At 32.0% G+C, this 25,041-nt stretch overlaps 1 protein-coding gene across 11 annotated transcripts in view; it reads right to left on the bottom strand.

The window, feature by feature from the left end:
• The window catches only part of Dmd (dystrophin), a 2,205,817-nt gene that overhangs the window by 1,390,925 nt on the left and 789,851 nt on the right, over positions 1–25,041 (bottom strand). For all 11 annotated transcript variants that reach the window (XM_058572890.1, XM_046425263.2, XM_046425265.2 and 8 more), the window contains 2 exons: positions 16,109–16,350; positions 8,618–8,798 (listed from right to left, as the gene is read on the bottom strand). In XM_058572890.1, coding sequence (XP_058428873.1) covers positions 8,618–8,798; positions 16,109–16,350 — 423 coding nt within the window. The remainder of the gene's footprint in view (positions 1–8,617; positions 8,799–16,108; positions 16,351–25,041) is intronic.

The following is a 25,041-nucleotide window of genomic DNA, read 5'->3' as shown; positions in this document are numbered from 1 at the left end:
ATAGGAAAGGTTTTCCAAGTGGATAAAAATAAATGTAAACCTTCTGTGTAGGAGCAATGCAAGGAGCAAATATATTATGAACAATGTGACCTAAGTGGAGTATGGTCAGACACAAGGGCATGGGGGTCTCCCTTGGGAGATATGATGATGAGGACCCATGAAGATGATAATGAGATGCTGTATTTTACTCTGTATTATTCTATATCTCCTAATTACTTAGTTCATTACTGAGTATATAGCACATCTGTTATGACTATTAGTATTAGCTATGAAAAGTGATACTAGAAAATAGGAAATTATAGGAGACACACTTGAATTATAGTAGAAATTCTAAGAGTTTAATATAATTTTTTTCATTCGATCAATAGAGAAAACTTCCTGTTCAGGAAGAGAGGAAAAGATGAATGGAGATATTTATTTTTATTAGTTTGGCAAAATCAGATCCTCAGCCAAATCAAAATATACTATTCTGGAATAATTTATGAACACACACATCAACTCATAAACATACACAATACACCTACATGCTTATTTTGACACAGACTCTGGAAGAACAGCAACTTTTCTCCTAAAGACTAAGAGAAAAGTTACCAAATTATAGGAAAATGTTTCATGTCCTTAGGTTTACTTAAGCAACATAGTTTGAATATCAGATAATATTTAATGATTTTATACACATACACACAGAGACATATTTTCTGTGTTATTACCAAGGCATAAGTCATTATATTGCACAGAATATTTAACCAATAATTTGTAACAGTGTTAAGAATAAGTTTAGGAGAGTCTTGGCATTACTAGCATCCTGGAGAAAAAGTAAATTATATTTTCGATAATTATACTGGAGTGATCACTGTATAGAGTGAACATGTATTAAACTATCACACTGTGCCCCATAAATATATACAATTAAAATAGTGATTTTTGTAAAGAAATAGTAAACATTTGAGGTGATCAGTATGCCAGTTACACAGATCTTGTTACATATTGTATACATGTACTGAAATATACCCTACAAATATGTACACTTAAAATAATTAAAAATGAACATGTATTTTAAATTGTTTTCTAAATTGTATCTATGTTAAATGAAAGGAAATACAGACTTGCAGATTTCCTATTTATCAAATGAGTCAAAGAAATAAGATAACAAGAGCATGGTGGAGTATATAACCAATACTTAAAATACAGGTATACTTTAAAATATCATATATTTCCCAAACTCAGTTGGCATCCATCTATGGAGGAGAAAAGGAAATAAGGAAGGAGGGATGTAAAGATGGAAGGAAATGCAATAAAGTCAAATAACTAATTTATTTAAAGCATAGGATAGCATGAATTAAGCATCTCTAAAATCTAGGAAAAAGATGAACATTAATATATTTGATACATTTTCCCATGATAACCAAAATAGTTCTGGCTGGATATTAAAATAATCATATGACTTGATAAATTATTTTCCATTAATTCTCAGAAAACCTAAAAATATATACATTAGTTTATATTATCCAAAGAATAATTTATATCTAATGTTTCAGATTCTCTTTAAAACCTTGATCAAGTATCAAGGTATCTATATCATCATTTTATGTGGGCACTGTTTATGTTCTTTGCAATAATGTAAAATATTTCAAATTTTGATTGAGGATGTTTGGACATATTTTTGTCTTTCGACCTGGATCCTGAGTCAACTCTGAGTGTTTCACAGATGAATTGTAAAGCAGGGAGATAAAATTAAAAAAGGACTCATCAAGACCTAGTTTCTTTTTAACATTTTTAATTGATAAATGATAGTTGTATATATTGGTTTATATTGGTAAGTATTTGTACTCGGAGAAGTAGAGAACAGAATGATGGTTACCAGAGACAGAACGGGGAAGACAGGGAAAGGGCATAAAGATTCAGTTAGACAGGAGAAATCAGCTTTATTTTTCTACTGCAAAAAATAATAAATAATAAAGCATTATGCATTTCAAAATTGCTGAAAGTCTACAATTCCTGAAATAGCTACCTTGTTACTCATGTGTAGGTTCACCAACCAGGACATATGTCTGAAGAGCTATGGTAATAGTTACCTAATGAGCTCTAATCACACCCTTAAGTCTACAGGACTTATGTCTCAGGAAGGACCTGTTAGATTCTCCCCTTTAGACTCCTTCTGGTCTCTGTTTAATACACAGTGAAATAATTCAATTAGAATTGTCAATCTTATTTTCTATCACCATTTCAAATCTGTATTCTGGTAGAGGACTTGAAGTCCCCCGCTAATTACTAAGTCAACTTTCCATTCTGTTCTGAGAAAAGACAGAACAACTTATGAAAGAGAAAAATGCAGAAAATATTATTCCCAAAGTCTATGGAAATGATGTAGGCCATCAGAAAATAATGAAGAAATAGTTGTTAAATGAGATGCACATTCCAAAGGTTAGTTTATTGAGCAACAGAATATCAAGTGTGTTTCAGAGGTTATTTATCAGGCTAACAAAAGGGTAGATATTTAAATCTATCATAAATGTGATTATAATCATTATTCTTTTGCAATATTTTTGTGATCTTGTTATTATTTACATTTTAACAGTATTAATTATTCCTTATATAGGTTATTTTTAATGTTTAAGTGGGAAATATCATACTTAAATTCAAACTGGTTAGGGAATCAATACCTTTCTCAAAATTTTATGCATTGCTTTTAACATAAAGTTATTATTTTATTATAGTCATGGCTCAAAGCTCATAGTTTTCATTCACTCTGTTCTCTTGTACCTAATAAAACTAGGCTTGGTAATTTTCATTCCATTAATTCTGAGTACTGAATATGGGCAACATACATGGGATGGGATCCTCTTAATTTTTAATACTTTTCTATTTAATGAATCTGACTTTCATTGCATGTATTTGTGCTAAACAACCTGACAAAGAACTTTCACAGGATTTACTTCATATTGATAAGCTTTGCTGAATATACATATTTTTTCAATTCCCCCCGCATTACAATCCTCACCCAAAGTTGGCATTTCGTTGAAATTGATTAGAGTGAAAAAGCTAATCTGTTGGGCATTGTTCTGAGGTGTTTTTAAAGAAACAAATTCTCAGATTAGTTTGGCAATCAAACTATTTAATATGGTTTCTGGAGCAAGGTAGAAAACAATATATATATATATATATATATATATATATATATATATACATATACACATATACATATATACATATATATATATATACATATACATATATACATATATATATATATATATATATATACACATATACATATCATTAAAATAATGAATTAATTGTTATCCTTCTTTTCTGGGAATGTAACAATACCACATAATGCCAAAAAGGATTGCTATCAATGCTTAGAAAATTATTTTACAAATTTGTAACACTGTATTCCATATAAAAAGATATGCTAGTGAATCCCAATTAAAGTCTTTTAATTTTGTTTTATATTAAAAAGAAAGAAAGAAAAGAGTCTTGTATGTAAGCCAACATCCCCAAAGGCAAATTGAATATGAGCAGCTCTACCTCCTAGTCATTCAGATATTTTGTGGGTGCTGTGGTTGTAATCCCAAACTAGGAGCAGAAATAGTCCAGGTCCATATAGGGGAATTCACTTTATTCATTTGGTATAAAAATACATATTAATAATTCAACCAAATTGCAGTTTATTTACACAATAAGTCAATAAATATATACAATTTAATATTGTGACCATCTTAAAAGACCTCAAGTGTGCTATTGATACCTTTTTACCCAATCCAGATGTATAAAAAATATGGCCAAATGATTTAGCATTTAGTTTTTTAATACTTATAAATATAACTTTCATCTCAAAATATTCTTATGACAATTTCTACTATTCTTCTATAGCATCATATTATAACCTATAAATACTATTTAATGTTTTACATGAAGGATGGAAATGTTAAAGGATGGTATAAGTGTGACTCAATCTGTAAAATGTCCATGATGCTTAAGTTCCATTCTCACAAAAGGCCCTAAATAAGGTCTGGCATGAGGAAAATATAGATGGGTTTATAGGCACTATATCTAAGATATATATGTATTATCACATATGTATTTTCAATACTGGGAAAGACACCTAGGGCTTTGTGCATGCTGGGCAAGCACCCTGCCGCTAAACTACACCCTAAACCTGTAAGATTTTTTTAAGAAAACAAACAAACAAAAACACTAAAATGTGAGTCCTTTACTAATATTCATCTTTGGAACTACAGATGTATTTTCATTTTTATTACTTTTTTTAAATGAGTTTGTATCAATAGTGGTTTATTAAAACACAAGTTTCTTTTGTGTTTTTGTTGAATTTTCCCTGTTACAGGTTTTTGTCTAAAATTATCCCTATTCTTTCAACAATTCTGTCTTCAAGACATCCTGTTAAATTTTTAAAAAATTATTTATTTTTAGTTGTAGTTGGACACAATACCTTTATTTATTTATTTTTTGGTGGTGCTGAGGATTGAACCCTAGGCCTTGCACATGTTAGGCAAGTGCTCTACTGCTGAGCCACAACCTCAACCCCATCCTGTTAAATTTTAAAGATGACACTTTTTTATGTTCCAGCATAGCAAGTTGGCATGTTTGGCCAAGGAGCAATTCTTGTACCTCATTATATCAATCACATAATTAGTTTAAATAAATATGTCTTTTATTTTTGCTGTTGGATGTATAGATAACAAAGGATGAAAAAAGTACTCTTTATACTCAGTTTTCATAATTGTCTCTGGAATTAAGAAGCAAATCAACAGAGCGTGTGTCTACTGAAATAAAAGATGCATTTACCTAGACATATTAAATATAAAAGTTAAAATATGCAAATTCTAAGACAGCAAATTAAGTCAATCTTCTAACCTGGAGTTGGAAAAGTTCATTCAAGTCAATCTCCATTTTCATTTTCAATCTCAGTGTCTTAATATGGAATAGCAGCAACTAACTACAGAACTTGAAATCATGGTCATAAACTATATTTGCTATATATCCTATTTTTTCTACTATCCCAATGAGAGGGGAAGTTATTTCCTATAATTATAGTAAGAGTGATCACTCCACACACTCTCTCATATCATTACTTCTTGAAGAGCTACATCTATTTTTCTTTATCATCCCTAGCACAATGCTAGTTCAGCATGAAATGGACTCTCACTTCCTTTCTGTCTCATGGACATGCCAAGCTTCCTCTTAGAATAATTTTTCATTTTTTTCTTCACATATAAGCTAGGGGCTAATGTTTTCAGTAACACAAATAAGACTAATTTCTCCAATGAAAATTATTTTAGAGATTTCAACTATTATTAATATAACACAAATTTTACATGTAAACTACGGGGGCCTTCAGAAATGCTACCCTAATCTTGTCCTAATATTTCCATGTTTTTTTTTTGTCTTTTTATCTTCCTTTCTGTCTCATGGACACTTCTTCACTAACTTTGGCGTTCTGCCTGGTTTCGGTTCCTCTTAACATCTTTTCTCCAATTTATCACACATTTGGCACCTACATATTATAGGATTGGTTTAAACATAATCTCCCTAGCATCATGGTGTATGTCACCAAAATGATTTTAATCTATGATATTATTTAGATATTGTTATTCTCTCTTTCGGTAAGCTACATTAGGACATAAACATTACTCTTGGTTTTCTCTAAGTACCTGATGCCCAGCACTTTCAGGGCACATAGGAGATGTTCCAAATATTAATATTAATATTCATCATTGAGTGAGTGAACAAGACAATGCTGTGCCAGCAATATACAGGGATAAAACAAAATAATGTCCTTTTGAAATTTTAAAACAAAGAAAACACTTTCTTTGTCATTAACTAATGTTAAAACCAAATCAAACCAACAAAAACCCTATTATATTCTTGACACAATTTTCACCTCACTATTGAAATAAACTCAAATTATATTGTAGATTAAATTTCCATTTAGAAAAAGGGTATATCTTCTTTGTTAATTGATTATTCATAATAAACTAGGTCCTATTTTAATATTCATCTGAAGTACAGCATAGCTTTCCTGGTTTTTAGTTATTAGAAAAGTATTTTAGCAATTGTTTTGGGAGACAATTGTAAGTCCTCTGTCTCCAAGTTCTAGGCCAAAAATAATCTGTTTTTCTCTAAAGACTGTGGACATTTCATATAAATGGAATCTTATAATACATATTCTTTTGTGACTGGCTTCTTAGGACGATGTTTTCAAGATTTATTTAGGTTGTAGTATTAATCAGTATTTCACTCTTTTTGTTAGTGAATAATATTGCATTGCATGAATATACTCATTTTTTCATGTATTTATCAGTTGATGGGTATTTGAGTTACTTTCACTAGTTGACTATAATGAATAGTGTTGTTGTCCATTCTTTCAGTTATTCAAATCCTAAGAGCTCACATGTGACACTGAAATAATAAAATATATACTCAAGACGTTTTTTTCCCTGAGGACTAAGTAATATAATTAACAAAAAGGTTATTAATAGACTAAAACTTATTAAAAATAAGGTGCATTTTATCTTTTTATTTCTTATATAATTTCTACCAATTTATAAACACCAATTCCTTATATTGCTTTCTTTACCATTTAAAGTATAAAATCAGTTTATTTTACTGTGAGAAAACTAATAAAGAAAAAAATTAAAAATGAAATAAAAGTGCAGATGTGTAGGAGGTATTGTTAGCTCTCATTTGCTAATTACTTAATATATTCAAAGTAATTTGGAATAATACAAGAAATGAGATTTACTCCATAGTAACAATTTGTGAGTATAGCATATACATGTATAATTCTTTGAAATACTTATGAATTAACAAAATACCCTCCCATGTGATTAAATGCAGCAAAATTTTCATTTATTATCTGTATTTCATATTTAATTATAGGATTAATCAATCAAGGCAGGCTTTCTAAAAGGGTGAGTAGAAACATTAAAAATGTTTGAATAAATCAAATAGGAGGAGAGAACTTTAATTTGGAAATAAAAAGAGTGAGCAATTTTGGAAATTTCATAAACAATCATTACATATATATAGAAAAGGAAGAGAGATGATAATGTGGATGGATATATTGAAGAGTATATGAATATTCAGCATGTTTTATTATTTTTTATAATAAAAAACACAATATAATAAAAACACAATATAATAAAAGACACAATAACTTGTGTTATTTAGCAATAACACAAGTTATTGTTAAATCTCAGTTATTGTTAAATTGAAACAAGTTGAGCCTTAATAGGCATATGAAAATCAAAATATTTTCCAGTAAAAATGCTCTTTACCCGTTGGTTGCAGTATATCAATTAAAACATTCTTGATTTGAAGGGAGTTTTATGGATTTTTATGACAAGATAAAATATATTTTTGTTAAATAAACAACATATAAAAATTTAGAAGATTCAAAATTTGGTTGTATAGAGGCAAAGCAAGAAGTATACTGAAATCCACTAGAGGGAGCTGATATTATTTTAAAGTTTATAACCTAATTCCCCATCAGAAAAAATAAATCCCTTAGCAAAAACTGCTTTGAAAATATAAGAGAAATTTTTTTTGTATTTTGCTTTATGTAGTTCATTTCATTTTCTAAAAATGAAAAGCTAGGAAATGAGGAAAGCTTCACTTTTTCAGCATATTAATTCTAGAAATGTTATTATATAGTAAATTTTTTGAAATATTTACAAAGAAATGCAATGAGAAAACATATATTCCAACTAATTGAAATTTTTGTAGAAAACAAACACATATCCTTACACTTCTTATAAAATGGATTTTTAAAAATATTTTATCTTTATGCCTTAATCCCCAAATATATCCTATAATTCTTTGTATATTCACATGAACACATATGTATGTATGTATGTGTGTGGCAGATCAAAAACACATTTACTGGAGAATAAAACTGTTAATAAACATGTGTCTCAAAAGAAACTTATCTTAAAATTTAACTTGATGGATAGAGATATTTCTGAGCAGATACTAGGTATATTAAGAGAAAATTAGTGAAAGACAGAGATCTTGAAAAATTTGCTAGTCACATGGTATACATTTGTATAACCACTTTATTTTTATTTTTCATTTTATCATCAAAGGAGAAAAGGATAATTTATATAATTATAGTGATCCAAAAGTAAAATATAGCCCAAAGTATAATTTTTCCATAGCTGAGTTTCAGTTGCCACATATATGCTATAGCTATAATACTCTCCATGTGAATTGATAGAAGTATTAAAAGATGCCTACAAAAATATCTTTATACACAGAACAAACTGGATTTAAGCCTGCTCACATGGCCTCAACTGCTCTTTTATTTTCTTCAATATTCAAAATGCCTGATTCTGAAATTTGCAACCCACCAAGGATAAGTTATAGCTATAAAAAAACATGTTTTATTTGCTTTTGAGTGCAGTTGTGAAACTATTATGGGGGGGAAGAAATATGTTGTTTGCCAACACAAGTTATTTTATTACTTATTAACAGAGGTTGTAGAGAAATAGTTCTATCCAAAAGAGTTATTCTTTGATGTTAGTATTTTCTGTTCTCCACACAAATAATCAATTTGTAAAATTTCAAGTTAGTACTTTATAGTATTTTTACTTACTTGTTTGTAGCTCTTTCTCTCTGGCCTGCACATCAGCAAAGACTTGGTTAAAATGATTTGTAAAGGCCACAAAGTCTGCATCCAGGAACACTGGCCCTTGTCCTTTCTCTTTCAGGGCTATGCTTTGAATTTTTAATCGCTCAATTTGAGGCTGAAGAGCTGACAGCCGGTTGACTTCATCCTGTACCATAATTTAGAGTATTAAAAGTAAATAACACTTTTACTTTGCATACATTGCATTTTGCAAACTAAATTGTTAAAAGGCAGCGATGCAAGCTTAACTTAATATCTTTAACAAACACTGGATAAGAAACATCCATGATGGTTTAAGAAAATCTAAACCACTAGTCATCAATTTAAGAATGCCAGGGCTCTATTTTCAATTTCTATTACCATATACGATGATCTTTAAATTCAAGATGATATCATTTAGAGAATTAATGGGCATGAATGCATGCACTGGAAAAGTACTATGAATGATCTTAATGTTTTCCATAAAAAGATGTTTGACTGCACCCCTGTTATCTCAAAATTGTTTGCCTTTGCTTCAAACTCTAAGTTCATTCAATAAATAATATTTATTATTTCATGTGTATAAATATAAATTATATGTACTCTATAGATATATGTATACATCCATACTGTATTAGATCACAATACATAAACATTTTAGATCTTATGCATATATATTTGCATATATATACACACATATACATATATATGTGTGTGTGTGTATATATACACACACACACACACACACACACACATACACACACAGTTAATGCATATACTTATATCTATATGCCTCAACCTTTAGTATGGCCTCATTGCTTCTCCTGACAATCAAGCAATTGCCACTTTTTCAAATATGCTGATTATCTGTCTAGGTTTTCTTTTGTCCTGATATGATTATTAACAGCACCCATTTTCACTCTTGATATTACTCTGGTTTAGATGGTAAAATCACATGGATAGTGATGTGCTGTCCAATATGGTAGTCACCAGAAGCACACAGCTACTGAACACTGGAAATATGGCTTTTTGAAATTTAGATGTACAAAATTTTAAAATTCACACTGAATTTTATTTATTTATTTGTTTGTTTGTTTATTTATTTTTGTGGTTCTAGGGATTGTACCCAGGGCCTTGTGCATGTGAAGCAAGCACTCTACCAACTGAGCTATATTCCCAGTCCCTACAAAGAAGTCTTTTTTTTTTTTAATTTTTTATTGTGGGTTGTTCAAAACATTACAAATTTCTTGATGTATCATATTCCACACTTTGATTCAAGTGGGTTATGAACTCCCACCTTCACCCCATACACAGATTGCAGAATCACATCAGTTACACATCCATTGATTTACAAATTGCCATACTAGTGTCTGTTGTGCTCCACTGCCTTTCCCATCCTCCACCCTCCCCCCTCCCCACCTCTCCCCTCCCCTCCCCTCCTCTCTCTCTACCTCCTCCACTGTATAACCCTGAGGGTCTCCTTCCATTACCATGCAATTTCCCTTCTCTCTCCCTTTCCCTCCCACCTCTCATCCCTGTTAAATGTTAATCTTCTTCTCCTGCTCTTTGTCCCTACTCTGTTCTTAGTTACTCTCCTTATATCAAAGAAGACATTTGACATTTGTTTTTTAGGGATTGGCTAGCTTCACTTAGCATAATCTGCTCTAATGCCATCCATTTCCCTGTAAATTCTATGATTTCGTCATTTTTTAAAGCAGAGTAATACTCCATTGTGTATAAATGCCACATTTTTTTTATCCATTCGTCTACTGAAGGGTATCTAGGTTGGTTCCACAGTCTTGCTATTGTGAACTGTGCTGCTATGAACATTGATGTAGCAGTGTCCCTGTAGCATGCTCTTTTTAGATCTTTAGGGAATAGACCAAGAAGGGGAATAGCTGGGTCAAATGGTGGCTCCATTCCCAGCTTTCCAAGAAATCTCCATACTGCTTTCCAAATTGGCTGCACCAATCTGCAGTCCCACCAGCAATGTACAAGTGTACCCTACACTGAATTCTTAACACTGAGTGTGAAAAAATTAACAACACAAATGATTTCATCATTTAAAAATATTGAGTAAACTTCAAAATAATATTTTAACAAGTCAGGTTACATAAAAGGCATTATGAAATTAATTTACCTGTTTCTTATATTTAAATATAGTTTCTACAACATTCAGAAGTCTATATATGGTTTGAGTTTGTGTCTTGCATTGTATTTGTTTTGGACAGTGCTTTTCTCTACATAAATGTTTTTGTACCCTTGTTTCCAGTGAAATTTTAATTAGTTTGTATTTGACACTTACATAACTTTAACTCAAACAGAAATTTTGAAATGTTCTTTTAAAAATATCACCATGGTTGCTTACTTGTAATTGATACCTGTGCTACCTTTAGAAGAAAAGCACTTGGGGTTGTTTACCATTTAATATGTAAAAACCAGGATAATTAACATTAAAAATTGGAACATGAGCCAATTACAAGGAGGGAAAAATTAAAAGAATTACAGCAATTATGAACTAAATTTAAATCTGAGCTTCCTGGCAATCACAGAGAAAAGGCAAAATAAAATCAATTGTTAATTTTGGATGCATGCATATTATTTTGGAGACAGTAATTTGTCTTGGGATGTTATAAATGAATTTATCACTTAAAAACTTCTTTCACAGCAGCAAGACTATACATTATGGTCAATGCTACTTGTTCTGCTTTAGAAGACATTAAGATAACTTTCCAAGGAATGATAGTATGATGCTATGATCATTAGTTGATTCAGGTAGGCTAATTTCTAACAGTTGAAATCTTTGGATAGTTGAAGACTGAGGACATTTAAACAAATTGGAAGGTAACCCATCTGGTCTTTATTCATTCAAATAGAAATCCTTTCATCAAGTGCTAGAAGATTAGTACATATCCATGGACAATGAATATTAAATAGATAAAGGGTAAATCCTATGTATTTCTTTACATAATACACTTTGTATACTAGACTCATAAAAGGCAGCATTGACATCTGCTGTGAACATTTAAGAAACTGATTTACATTATGCCAGACGGAGGGCAGTCATTTTTTCCCATTCAATGGGCTCTAGAAATCCTAAAGTACAATCAAGTGTGTTGTACAAAACAAAGCTGACTTTGAAACCAATAAAACATTTGTACAAATGCTCACTTGAGACTAAAAATTCTGAGGATAAATCGTAGGAGAAATCATTTTGAACTGAACTATTCGACATTTAAAATATGTTAACAATTGAAAGGATAAAAGAAATTGAAATTAAAATGTAAAGGACCAGGTTTTGTAAAGTTTCTAAGCTGCACTCAGAACCTGAAATGCCTGTGGCAGTTAAACAATTCCCGAAACTGCCCATTAGATGTGTGTCGAAATCTCCCCTGACCACCTGGTTGCTTAACCACCCCCTCCCCGAGACCATGCAGTTCAGCATGTATACACCTTAGGGCTTAAACCAATCAGTTTGAATGTATACCCCTCCTTAGAACTGACCTATCACCCCCGCCCGACCTGTTCCCGCCAGTGAATGTACTAATCATGTTTAAGAGTTGTTATTTGATTTTCCCGCGGTGTACAGTGATTTGCTAAGGGAGGCTATGATGTATGTAGAGTCCCTGCCCTCTCCAAAGAATGTATATAAACTCTGCTTAAGTTATTCTCGGGGCTCTTTGTTCTCTGCTCTTCTGAAGTGAGCTATGAGGCCCAGCATGCTGGACCCCCAATAAACCCTTTGCTGTTGCATGAGACAGTCTCTTTGTGGTCTTTTCCTCCGACGTTCGCCGGATCTTTTCACAATTAGCCACTGTTTCTATAAAAGGGCTTGGTGTGATCTTCCCTCCAAGATAAGGGATCTTTTCAGAGCTTGTTTATCCTTTAGAATAATATGCTTACCTGATGAAAATTTTTGTACTTTTCTCAGAAAAGGGTCATGGATTCCTTCCAATTCTCAAAAGGTTTTCTAAACCACAACATATTAAGAACCAGTTGTGCTGAGCATTAGATTACAAGCTACATCTATACTCTAATATAGAAACGTCTCCAAAAAATAAAAAAGAAAGAAAGAAAGAATTGTGGTGCACACCTGTAATCCCAGGGGCTCTGAAGGCTGAGGAAGGAAGATTGTGAGTTCAAAGCCAGACTTAGCAACTTAATGAAGTCCTAAGAAACTCAGTGAGACCCTGTCTAAACAAAATATAAAAAAGTGCTGGGGAGGGCTGGGTTTGTGGCTCAGTGGTAGAGCACTTGTCTAGCACATGTGAGGCCCTGGGTCCGAGCTCAGTACCACATAAAAATAAATAGATAAAAGAAAGGTATTTAATAAAAGGGGGGCTGGGAATATGCCTCAGTGGGTAAGTGCCTGTGAATTCAATCCTCAGTACCAAAAAAGAAAACTAAAAAGAAAGAATTAACAAATCGGATGATGTAATTTATTTACCTATCATTAGTCAGAGTCAAATATTATAATTGTATCTCTTGAATAAGTGATACTAAGCTTATCTGCTAAATATTTTACTTAAACTGATTTAAAAAATTAATAGGAACCCAAAGGTCAGGGAGAAAGAGTAATGGTTGATAAAGAGAAATGGGATTGTGTCGTCATAAGCTGAAACTTTGTGGCTGGATGCCCAAAAAAAAAAAAAAATTCATTTTGGATGACTCCAACAACCTTGAGAGAATGTTTATACACCTATCATGGATTTCACGTTGCTCCTCAGATTAAGATCAAAATTCTAGCATATTCCCCTCAAATTATTATTTGTTTGTATACATCTGCCTTTTCACCTTCATTGCTCATCCTAGTTCCCTACTCCTCTATATTCCACATTCACAAAGGCCTTTATTTAGTTGCTTGGTCTTCACTGCACCCTCCCACCTTGTTCCTTCTTATTTTTATATTTTCTTTTGCAATACTGGGGACTGAACTTAGGGACCCTTTACCACTTAGCTACATAACCAACTCTTCTTATTTTTTGAGACAAGAGTGTTTTACTCAATTTCCAGACTGGTCTTGAACTTTTGATCTTCTTGCTCCAGCCTTTCAGATAGCTGGAATTACAGGCATGTGCCACCACACAAGGATCCCATTGTATTCCTTCTGAATATTTTTTTACTGCACTGTTCTCTTATTTAATGCTAGCTCATCATAAAAGTCTCAACTAAAATATATCTCCATCAATGAAACTGTTCTTGGTAGCTGCATCAAGGTCAGGTTTTCCCTGTTAGACATTCTCCCAAAACTATGTACCTTTGTTTAAAGTATTTGTCTCAGATGTAATTTGTCTAAGAAGTGATTTTTATATTGATTTATGTATTCATTTGCTTAATGTACCTGTCCCCTACTCTGTGTACATATAATAAAGCCAAGGTCAATATTCACTCTTATTCCCCAAAACTTAGTGCTGTGTTTCTTAGTGAACTGTGTTTCTTGAAAACTTGTATGTGGGAATCTTAACACTCTAGGAGGCCCTACTTAGGGATAGGGCTTTTATATTGTAATTAAGGTTTAAAGAGGTCATCAGGGTGGAGTCACAATCCTATAGAATTGGAGGCTTTATAAAATCAACCTCTCTCTTTCTCTCTCTCCTTCCCTCCCTCCCTCTACCTTCATACATGCACTGAGGAAAGTATGTGAGGTTGCAGTTAGAAGGAGCCATCTACATGCCAGTGAATTCCTTCTTAACAGAAGTTGAACTCCACCAGACTTGATCTTGAACTTTATGTTGTTGAAATCAATCACTTAGGTTTGTTTGTTTGTTTTGTCATAGTAGTCCAAGGTAGCTAACTTACTTAGCATCATTCTTGACTATGTTAGAGATACTGAATATGTATTTTAAGGATGAATATATTTTGTGGATGTTACTACTAATTTCTATATTTGAATCTGAAGAATCAGGTTAAGGTAATATCATTGTATATTTTTAAAGAAATAACTAATGTGAATTAGTCCTCCAATTCATAGGAAAGAAGCCAGGGGTTCTGTTACTAAACTATAAAACACATGCAAATATAGAAAATTCCTAGTTTACATATTTGTTTAATAAACTAAATGCCTTTGTAGTATTTTCTTTATTTAAAAAAAACATACTTCTTGAGATTATTTACTTCCTGGAAAAGCTGTAAATCTAATATTTAGAGAAAAAACATCAAGCCCTTCAGTTTCTACCCACCTTTAAAAGTAACTTTAGGGGACTGTGGTTGTGGCTCAGTGGTAAGGTGTTTGTCTAGCATGTGTAAGGCACTGGGATCGATTATCAGCACCACATATAAATAAAATAAAGGTCCACTAAAAACTAAAAATTAAAAATTAAAAAAGTAACTTTGAGCTCGCCCCTACTTTCTGGGTTCAATTTCTTTACCAGACTGTACTGTTACCTCTCCATCTCCAGTCCCTTTTATTTAAAGCATTCTTTTAAGAGTATTCAAAGTAACCTCCATTCATATTGAGTACATTCACCTCAATCATTAATGGTTCATCCAGGAAACCTTTCTATCCATCTTTTAATCAATTTCCCATTTCCCAGGAAAAGTGTTTAGTTCATAGTAATGATGGGAAGTATTCAAGCTATTTTCATTTTTATAGATCTCTAGTTTTCATATCATTGCAATTATGGTCTTTAATCTCTTTCCCAGGCCCATTTGTGCCAGTTCCATCTTGTTTGCCCCTCCCAATCTACTGTCCACTCTTCTTCTCTGACCCAAGAAAGATATTTACAGATTACAGCCCCCTTGACTTTGCCTTCTGATTAACATTAATCAATGTGAAGCCCTGTCCTGATTCTGAAGGTAGGTAGTAAAGTAGTTTATTTTAAGGGCTTCATTTCCTTCAGGGTGGTTTCAGCTGGATCTTCATCCTCCTTTTACTATTGGAATCTAACTCTTTTTGAGCTTCTATAAGCTCTCTCTCTCATTTTTTTCTGGCCTAAGAGAGGTAAAAGCTCTGCTGTTTGATTGATGCACTCTCCCTTGAGGTTCCTATATACTCCAACACATTTGTAATGAAATCTTAAATTATCCAAATTTAAGTAGGCCTTTAGTTTATTTTTTTTCCTTATTTATCCAATTGTATAGCATAGCAATTTGTTGTTGACCTATGTTTCTAGCTACTTGTATAGATCCACTTTTTCAGCACATGATTGAATTTTGTTCCTATCAAGGAAAGAGCTCCAAAATATGGGCCTTTTTTTTTTTTAAGAATACCATGGTTTCCACATTAACTATTTTGCATAGTGACAACATCAATTAGCCATGAATATCTTCGCTGAACATACATTTAGGACTTCAACATCCATACATTGCTTATTCAAACTGATTTTCTTTGCTTATATTTTAATCTTTATTATGCTTAGATAAATCCAGAGAAGGGGAAAATTTCCTTACTAAATACTTTTCTATTTACCTCTTGAAAATTGCCTTAAAATGACTCTATTGATCATGCTCTAAATGGAAGGAGGAACGAAAGATCCTTACCTTACAGATTTTTAACTGGCTTTTAATTGCTGTTGGCTCTGATGTGGTGGTGGGTTGGGTTTTCAACCAATTTTCAGCAGTAGTTGTCATCTGCTCCAATTGTTGTAACTGATTGTAGAAGGTGATGATGTTGTTCTGATACTCCAGCCAGTTAAGTCTCTCACTTAGCAACTGGCAGAACTCTATCCACCGGCTGTTCAGTTGTTCTGAGGCTTGTTTGATGCTGTCAGCGTTAACACCCTCTAGAAAGTAAAAGAAATTTAAATATATCCCCTGAAGCCACAGACGAAAAGAAATGATCTGAAAACCAATATGTTTCTACTCTACAAGTATTCACTATGTGAATGATTTCAAACAACATCATTTATTTACTGACAGAGATCTAAAAGTATGGAGATGATTTCTGATTGTCCATAGGGATTAATAAAATTTGTATAAGTATCACATTATGTGAATATCATAAAGTAATAAATGAAGTGACCTACAAGAGTAGAATGTATTAAGTAAAAAATAAAGTGATCAAAACTCTGATGGGGGAGATGGAAAGCTGATAATTGAGAAAACATGTTTTGATATTTCCAAGCAAATGTTCAATAGGATGTTTTATTAATATATATTTTATAAAATTGAATTGTATTTTTATATTTAAAAATGAGTTTGGGAATGAAATATAACTTGCATGCTTTTTAAATTTATTTTTTAGATGATGGTAGAATACATTTTGAAATATTATACGCATATAGATAAGTATAACTTGTTCCAATTAGGATCACATTATTGTGGTTTTACATGATGTGGAATTACAAAGATTGTATAATTATTTAAGAAAGATATGTCTCATTCTCTGTCTTTCCTATTACCATCCCCTCATCCCTTCCTTTCATTTCCCTTTGTCTAGTCCAATGAATTCCTAATTTTGCCCTCCCTTGTTGTGGGTTAGCATCCAAATATCAGAACATTCTGCCTTTGGTTTGGGGGGGCTGGCTTATTTCACTTAGCATGATATTCTCAAATGCCATAATTTCATTCTTCTTTATGGCTGAGTAATATTTCATTATGTATATATACACCACATTTTCTTTATCCATTTATCTGTTGTAGGGCACTTAGGTTGGTTCTATAGCTTGGTTATGATGAATTGAGCTGCTATAAACATTAAAGGGCCTACATCACTGTAGTATGCTGATTTTAAGTCCTTTGGAATAACCAAGGAGTGGGATAACAGTGTCAAATGGTAGTTCCATTCCAAGTTTTCTGAGGAATCTCCATCCTGCTTTCCAGAGTTATTGACCATTTTGCAGCAATGTATGAGTGTACCTTTTCCCCCACATCCTCACCAACATTTATTGTTGCTTGTATTCTTGATATTTGCCATTCTGACTGGGGTGAGATGGAATCTCAGTGTAGTTTTAATTTGTATTTCTTTAATTGCTAGAGATGTGAATATTTTGTCATACGATTGTTGATGGATTGTATTTCTTCTTCTGTGAAGTGTCTGTTCAGTTCCTTAGCTTTTTTATTGATTGGGTGGGTTACTTGTTTTTTTTTTGGCGGGGGGGGGGGCGTGAGGCGGGTGGGCTGGTTAAGATTTTTTGAGTTCTTTGTATATCCTTGAGATTAATGTTCTATTAGAGATGCTGGTGGTAAAGATTTTCTCCCATTCTGTAGGCTCTCTGTTCATGTTCTTGATTGTTTCCTTTGCCAGGAAGAAGCTTTTTACTTTGATACCATCCCATTTATTGATTATTGTACTTAGGAATCTTATATAGGAAGTCAGTTCCTAAACTGACATGTTAGAGAGTTGGGCCTACTTTTTTTCTAGTAGTAACAAGGTCTCTGGTTTAATGCCTAGGTCCTTGATCCATTCAGAGTTGAGTTTTGTGCAGAGTAAGAGATATAGGTTCAATTTCATTCTACTGCATATGGATTTCCAGTTTTCCTAGCACCATTTGTTGAAGAGGTTATCTTTTCTCCAATGTATGTTTATGGCTTCTTTGGGTAATATGAAATAATTGTATTTATGTGGGAATGACTCTATGTTTTCTAATCTGTTCCATTGGTCTTCATGTCTGTTTTTGTGCCAGTACCATGTTGTTTTTATTACTATAGCTCTATAGGATAATTTAAGGTCTAGTATCGGGATGCTTCCTGTGTCACTTTTCTCACTAAGGTTTGCTTTCGCTATTCTGGCCCTCTTATTTTTCCAAATGAATTCCATGACTGCTTTTTCTACTTCTGTGAAGAATGTCATTGGGATTTTAATAGGAATTGCATTAAATCTGTATAACACTTTTGATAGTATGGCCATTTGATGATATTAACTTTGCCTACTCAAGGACATGGGAGATCTTTCTATCTTCTAAGGTCTTCTTCAATTTCATTCTTTAATGTTCTACAGTTTTCAGAGTAGAGGTGTCTCACCTCTTTTGTTAGATTGATTCCCAAATATTTTATATTTTTGAGGCTATTGTGAATAGGACAGCTTTCCTGATTTCTCTTTCAGCTGATTCATCATTGGTGTATAGAAATGCAACTGATTTATGGGTGATAATTTTATATCCTGCTACTTTGCTGAACTAATTTATGAGTTCTATGATTTTACAAAAGGATAAAAACATTGATCCAAAATTCATTATTCTCTATAATTGCTATTTGTTGTCTAGAAATTAACAGATTGTCCATTGAACCAAGAAAGTATATTAAGCACTCAGAAAAATAATCTTTCTACTATGAAAAAGATTTTTATTTACAAATATGGAAGCTCATTTGAAAGATTTAAAATCACCTACACCAAAACCAAAATCAGGAAAACTCTATCAAGGGCAAAAATGAAACATAAGTACACCATTACTCTTTTGGAATATTTACTATGTGTCAGGGAATGTGCTATGTCTTTTCATAGATGACATCTTAGATATTCTTTTTTCTTAATTTGAAATATAACTGGGCTGGGGATGTGGCTCAAGCGGTAGCACGCTCGCCTGGCATGCGTGCGGCCCGGGTTCGATACTCAGCACCACATACCAACAAAGATGTTGTGTCCGCCGAGAACTAAAAATAAATAAATAAAAAAAATAAAGCTTCAATTAAAAAAAAAGAAATATAACTAAGCCCAGTATTATATTATCCTATACACAGCATGAAAGTATACCAACATCATACTATACTATGATTTAATATATTTCCTCTCAAAGTTAGTTCACAAACTTTAGATTTTCTTAGATATGTCAGTTTATATAGAACCCCTTTAATAAATGCTATTATATAAAGCAGAAAATAATTACTTTGTGAATTTTAAAATAACAACTTTAAATATACTATTTTGTGTGTGACACTGTGTTTCTGTGTGTGTGTGTGTGTGTGTGTGTGTGTGTGTGATGTTTGATACCAGGGATTAAATACAGGTATTCTTTAACAATGAGTCACATCCCCAACCCTTTTTATGTTTTTTGTTTGATTGATTGATTGTTTTGAGACAGGATCTTGCTAAATTGCTTAGGGCTTAGCTAAATTACTGAGGCTGGCTTTGAAGTGATTCTCCTACCTCAGCCTCCCAAGCCATTGGGATTATAGGCGTTGGCCACCATGCCCTACTTATAAATACTAAATATTTGAATGTTTCATGTTCCCATATTTAAACTCTAGGATCTCAAAGGGAGGAGTAACTCACCCACAAATTCTTCTTCTAGATTAAAATATCTAAGGGGTAAAGTTATTTAGTAGAAGACTAAGTTGTCTAAGAGAATCTTCTTTTTGAATGCTCATTTTACTTAACTTTCTGCAACATGTAAATGGAAATTAAACTCTTTTTTTGTAATCTATTTTCTTTTTAATTTTTTTTTCTTTTTTTACATGTACATGGCAGTATTATGTAGTTTGACAAATTATCCATACGTGGAGTATAACAAATTCTAATTAGGATTTCTTTCTTCTGGTTGTACACGATGTGGAGTTTTGCTGGTTGTGTATTTATATATGAAAGTTATGTCCGATTCATAGTACTGTCTTTCCTATTCGAGAAACTAAATTCTTAAAAAGTCTGAAGGACATCTCTAGGAAACATAAGGCTGGTGATTTTGCTAACTTGTACATGCCTCCCACTTCATCCTTTTTAAAGACTAAAGATATGGATTTGAATTCTATATCTATATTATCTCGTTAAATTTTGCTCTGTTCAGATATTTTAATTTCCATTTGTTGCAAACCAAATCTCTCAATTTCTTCCAAACATGAATCTAATTTTAGTAAAATTCAAAGTATGATACTACTCAAAATAACATCAGAGGAAACAAATATTTCAATCCTTCTTTTGGAGGATATTTTTCTAAATAGGTAAAATGAGGAAAAAATAATAAAAAATAACACATACCTGTCTCTGTATATTGAGCTACAGAAAAGCCCATAGATTAGAGAAACTAAAAACTCTCCTAATTCCCTCCTAATATTTGAGAGAAGAATTAATCTTATTGAGACATGTGGAAGTATGGTGTTATATGCTGTTCGTGATAATTTGGTTTTTAGTAGTGAACAAGAATTATACCAAAATATGTTCTGAATAATGCCACTAAGTAATTGTAAAATAATGATGTTTGGTATAAAGAAAAGAATATAAAACTCTGATCATGTTTGGCACTGTTTTTGAGAAAAGATATTATGATAGAACGTTAAAACTGTTTCTGGAAAATGAAAGGGCAAAATTTAAAAATACATGGGGGGGGATTTTAAATTGTTAGGCAATGTCTTAAAAATGTGCCGTGGATTTAAATGATCACATGTTTAAGAGAAAGATTTTCAGCATGTGTTGAACAAGTACTTAGAAGAAAGAAGTCCATGATGTGTAAAAAGTCAACAGAGACCAGATATTGAGTAGGCAAATAAGAGATACTAAAGCAAATTAAAGGTACTGATGGATTATGCTGGACTACACCTTAATTAACATTTGTTTAAATGTAAGCCAACACAGAGAGAAAACTTTCTGTGCTCTTGAGAAAGTGCAACCTTACCAAACCTATTAGAAATTTGAAAAATAACCATGAATTAATTTTCAATATAAATAATATAGTTGACTATTTCCAAATGATAAAACAAGCTATAATGAAACATCAACACGTTATGTGGTATCTATTAAAATCCTAGCAGCAAATTTTAATGAATTTTGTTGATCATTAAATAAAACTCTATGCTGTGTCAAAACAAACAAAAAAAAGTAAAGATGTTGAACATGCCTGAAAAGGAATTAAAGGAGAAAGACTTCCACATTAGGACAAATGAGAAAACAAGATAAAAGGAATAGAAATTAAGAGTCAGAAGTTTATATTTAGACAGATCTGAGTTCAAAATGAATGTCATTGGCCAGGCACAGTGGCGCACTTCTAAAACCCCAGTGGCTCTGGAGGCTGAGACAGAAAGATCTGGAGTTCAAAGCCAGCCTCAGGGACAGTGAGGCCCTCAGCAACCCAGTGAGTCCCTGTCTCTAAATAAAATACAAAATAGGGTTGGGGATATGGCTCAGTGGTCAAGTGCCTCTGATATATAAAAAAAAAAAGAATGCCATTTACCACATGAGTGAACTCATATTTCTTATCTATGAAATGAGAATTAAAATAGAACAAAGTTTATTAGGGTTGTAAGTTAACATATATGAAGTACTTACACAAATTATCACATATAATAAGCAATCAATACATATTAGAAACTGTTAACATAGAGGATATTAAAAAAAAAAAAAAACATGTGGGAAGCAAGAAAAGGAACCAGTTCTCTGAAACACTGAAATTAGGGGAAAGGAAGTTTTTTAATGATTGAAAAAAGTAATTTATAACAAATTGACGATTATTAATTTTTATAAGTTTATTCTGTTTGTCCATTCCTCCATGTGGTGCTGAGAATCAAACCCAGTGGCCAACATGTGCCACTCAAGCACTCCATCACTCAGCTACAACCCCAGTCCCAATGATAATTATTTTTTAAAATTAGTTTTAATGTCAAACCTATTAGAGAAACATAAGGCTGGTGATTTTGCTAATGACATTACTTTGAGTTGTCATTACTTATTATATACTATTATATAATATAAATAAATATTGGATATAAAAATATGTATGGATTGTTTAAAGAAATTTTATCAATAACTAGTCATGTATTAATAAGAGAGAATTTTGGAATTATTTGTCATACAATTAATATAATTTAAAATTAAGGACAGCCACACCAAAAATTAGAGAGATTTCTAGATGTCCCTAGCAAATATGAATCGTAGAGAATCAAAATTCTTATGAATAATATATATATAAACATTGTATCCTTTTACTAACTCATTTGTGATTATGCTTGCTGCTGAATTAGAGACTGCCTATCCTTTTAAACTATAATCCTCTCTAGGAAATGTGTCACCACTGGCAGTATCTGATGGAGTTCTCAGCTTAGAGTAAAAACAAAATAACTACAGTGTACTTGTGAACTCACTGAACACCAAATCAATAGTTTACATCCTATGAAGACAAACATTAGGAGAGTTATATATAAGAAGCAAAAAATCATGCAGTCCTCTCTTGCTTCAAGTATGCTTTACAATACTTGGGTGAGGGATTGGAAGCACTGTCACATTTCAGATTTGTCAATGTTTCTCTCTTCAATTAAAATTTGAGTTGTCATTACTTCAAGAATTGGTAATACATTTGCCAGTTCTACTGGTAATATCATAAAAAGAGCCCTTAAAACTTTTCTAGAATAAGTAATGAATTTGTTTTCATATGAGTATATGCATATGAAAAATTTTACTATTATATGTAACTGTTTTATATATAAACAGTTCATAGAATTATTCTCCTTAACTGAAAATAAAAATTTTTATGGTAGTTTGTAAGAATAACTACCTGCCAAATTTAAGTATCAATCGTGTGAGCACCTGATTTTCTAATTTTTGTTAGCTATTTAAGAATACAAACACTAACTCACCAGGCATTATGAACAATACTTGTGGAAACCACTTTGTAGTAGCACATTATAATCTCAGGAATAATGGATCATAATCCATTCACATCTCATATTCTAAACAACCCCTGAAATATTCTATGAATAAATATATTGCACCTAGAGGAAATGGATCATTACTTGAAGTGCATCCATTAATTTTATTACTTGTGTACAGTGCATAACAGACTGTTAGAATAATTTTAATTGTGCACCACCTTCCATGCAAGTACTTCAGAACTGCCACTTAAAGTGAAGCATTTCTCATCAAGTATATTCATCATTAGCCATGAAGCCAGGGTAGAATAATGCAAAAACATGTGTTTTCAGAGCTCTTGAATTAGAAGACTATTTGGAATAAAAATTTAAAGTCACTAAAACAGTATCCTCTTTTTGTTGCACTTTAAGTGAGGGTCTTTACAAGTCCATTTGGTATTCAAATAACAGTCTATCATGTAGTATAAATTTATTCAGAATCCATGAAGACAAGGCTGAATTCTGAGGCTAAATTCTAGAGGCTTCCATGACTATACCAACTTTTATACAACTGCTAGGCCATTTTTAAGAATAGTTCTTTTTAAAAACCAATAATTAATATATATATATATATATATATATATATATATATATACATACACATACATACACACACACACACACTTGTAGATTTATGTATGTATGAATGTTGGTATGTATGTAATTGTTGGGACCCTACTTAAGACAAACCAAAGATTTATTAATATATCCCATTTAAAAAAATATTTTTAGTTGTAGATGGACACTTTTATTTATTTATTTTTATGTAGTGCTGAGGATCAAACCCAGTGTCTCACACATGCTACTCTAATGCTCTACCAATGAGCTACAACCCCAGCCCTATCCCATGTTTATTTCCATAGAATTTTTAGAAAAAGAAGTCGGGTTCCTATTATTTGTTTTTTGCAACTGGTATTTGGTTTTGTCATTGATTTCCCTCAACAACAGTGGACACTATGATGCCCTCCTTTCATATGCATGCACAAACACATGCACAGAGTCTCTACCTATTGGTGATTATAATTAATCCAAGAAAAATATATCAAATAACATTTATTATACGTGAACTCTGTGTTGAGTTTCATTCTAAGTGTCATGTACAAAGAGGAAACACAAATTGCCCAGAATTAAAGAAGCGATAAAACAAGACCTATATGTACTTATGTAAGGCTTATATGTACTTATGTACTATATATGTACTTATGTACTTATTCATAATGAAGGGGGTGGACTACCAGAAAAAGAACTATATCCATGCTCCATTGATATAAAGACCTATTACCAAATGTCTTCATATTAAAATAGATAATTATAGGAGTTGTTACTACTGAAAATCCTTCAGTGACGTGAAAAAAAAATTGTGAGAGGTGTGATTTTGATATGAGCCAAACTGATTAAGATCTCTTCCTTAGCACATCTGAAAAATTTTTGTTGCCTAAGCTTAAACATCATTATTTATTTGAAAATATTTAAGGAACTATAAACCAAAGTATTTAAAAATGGAGTTAGTTAACCTTATACATAAGAGAAGCCCTTATCTGAATTATCATTCTATGCTATTTAATTACAATCCTTAACATACTTACCATTAGGTGTTACCTTAAGTACTATAATCTAGCACTCAGGGGATAACAGTTTTGATATATTCTTTTAGTCTAATATACTAATAATCATTACTTTTATTTAAAATTTTCCTTAATGTGATTGCCTTCAGGCGCTTAACTAATACACTGAAAATCACACTTAGAAGTTGAAAATGAAGCACAATTTAATGCAGAAAACACCATTTACCCTATTATATAATGATATTATAGTATCTCCTTGGGAAATTGTGATGAAACCATTTTTTTAGCTTAAGGATTGGAAACTTGAGCTATGGATATATATCAAATTAATATTTTGATATAACTGGTAATTTCAACATT

Source organism: Marmota monax, unplaced genomic scaffold (genome assembly GCF_021218885.2).
Source record: "Marmota monax isolate L192 unplaced genomic scaffold, Marmota_monax_Labrador192_F-V1.1 WCK01_AAM20220418_F8-fsc00075, whole genome shotgun sequence".
NCBI classification, from domain to species: Eukaryota; Metazoa; Chordata; class Mammalia; order Rodentia; family Sciuridae; genus Marmota; species Marmota monax.
The sequence above is the reverse complement of the archived record's forward strand: the minus strand, read 5'-3'. Positions and strand labels throughout refer to the sequence as shown.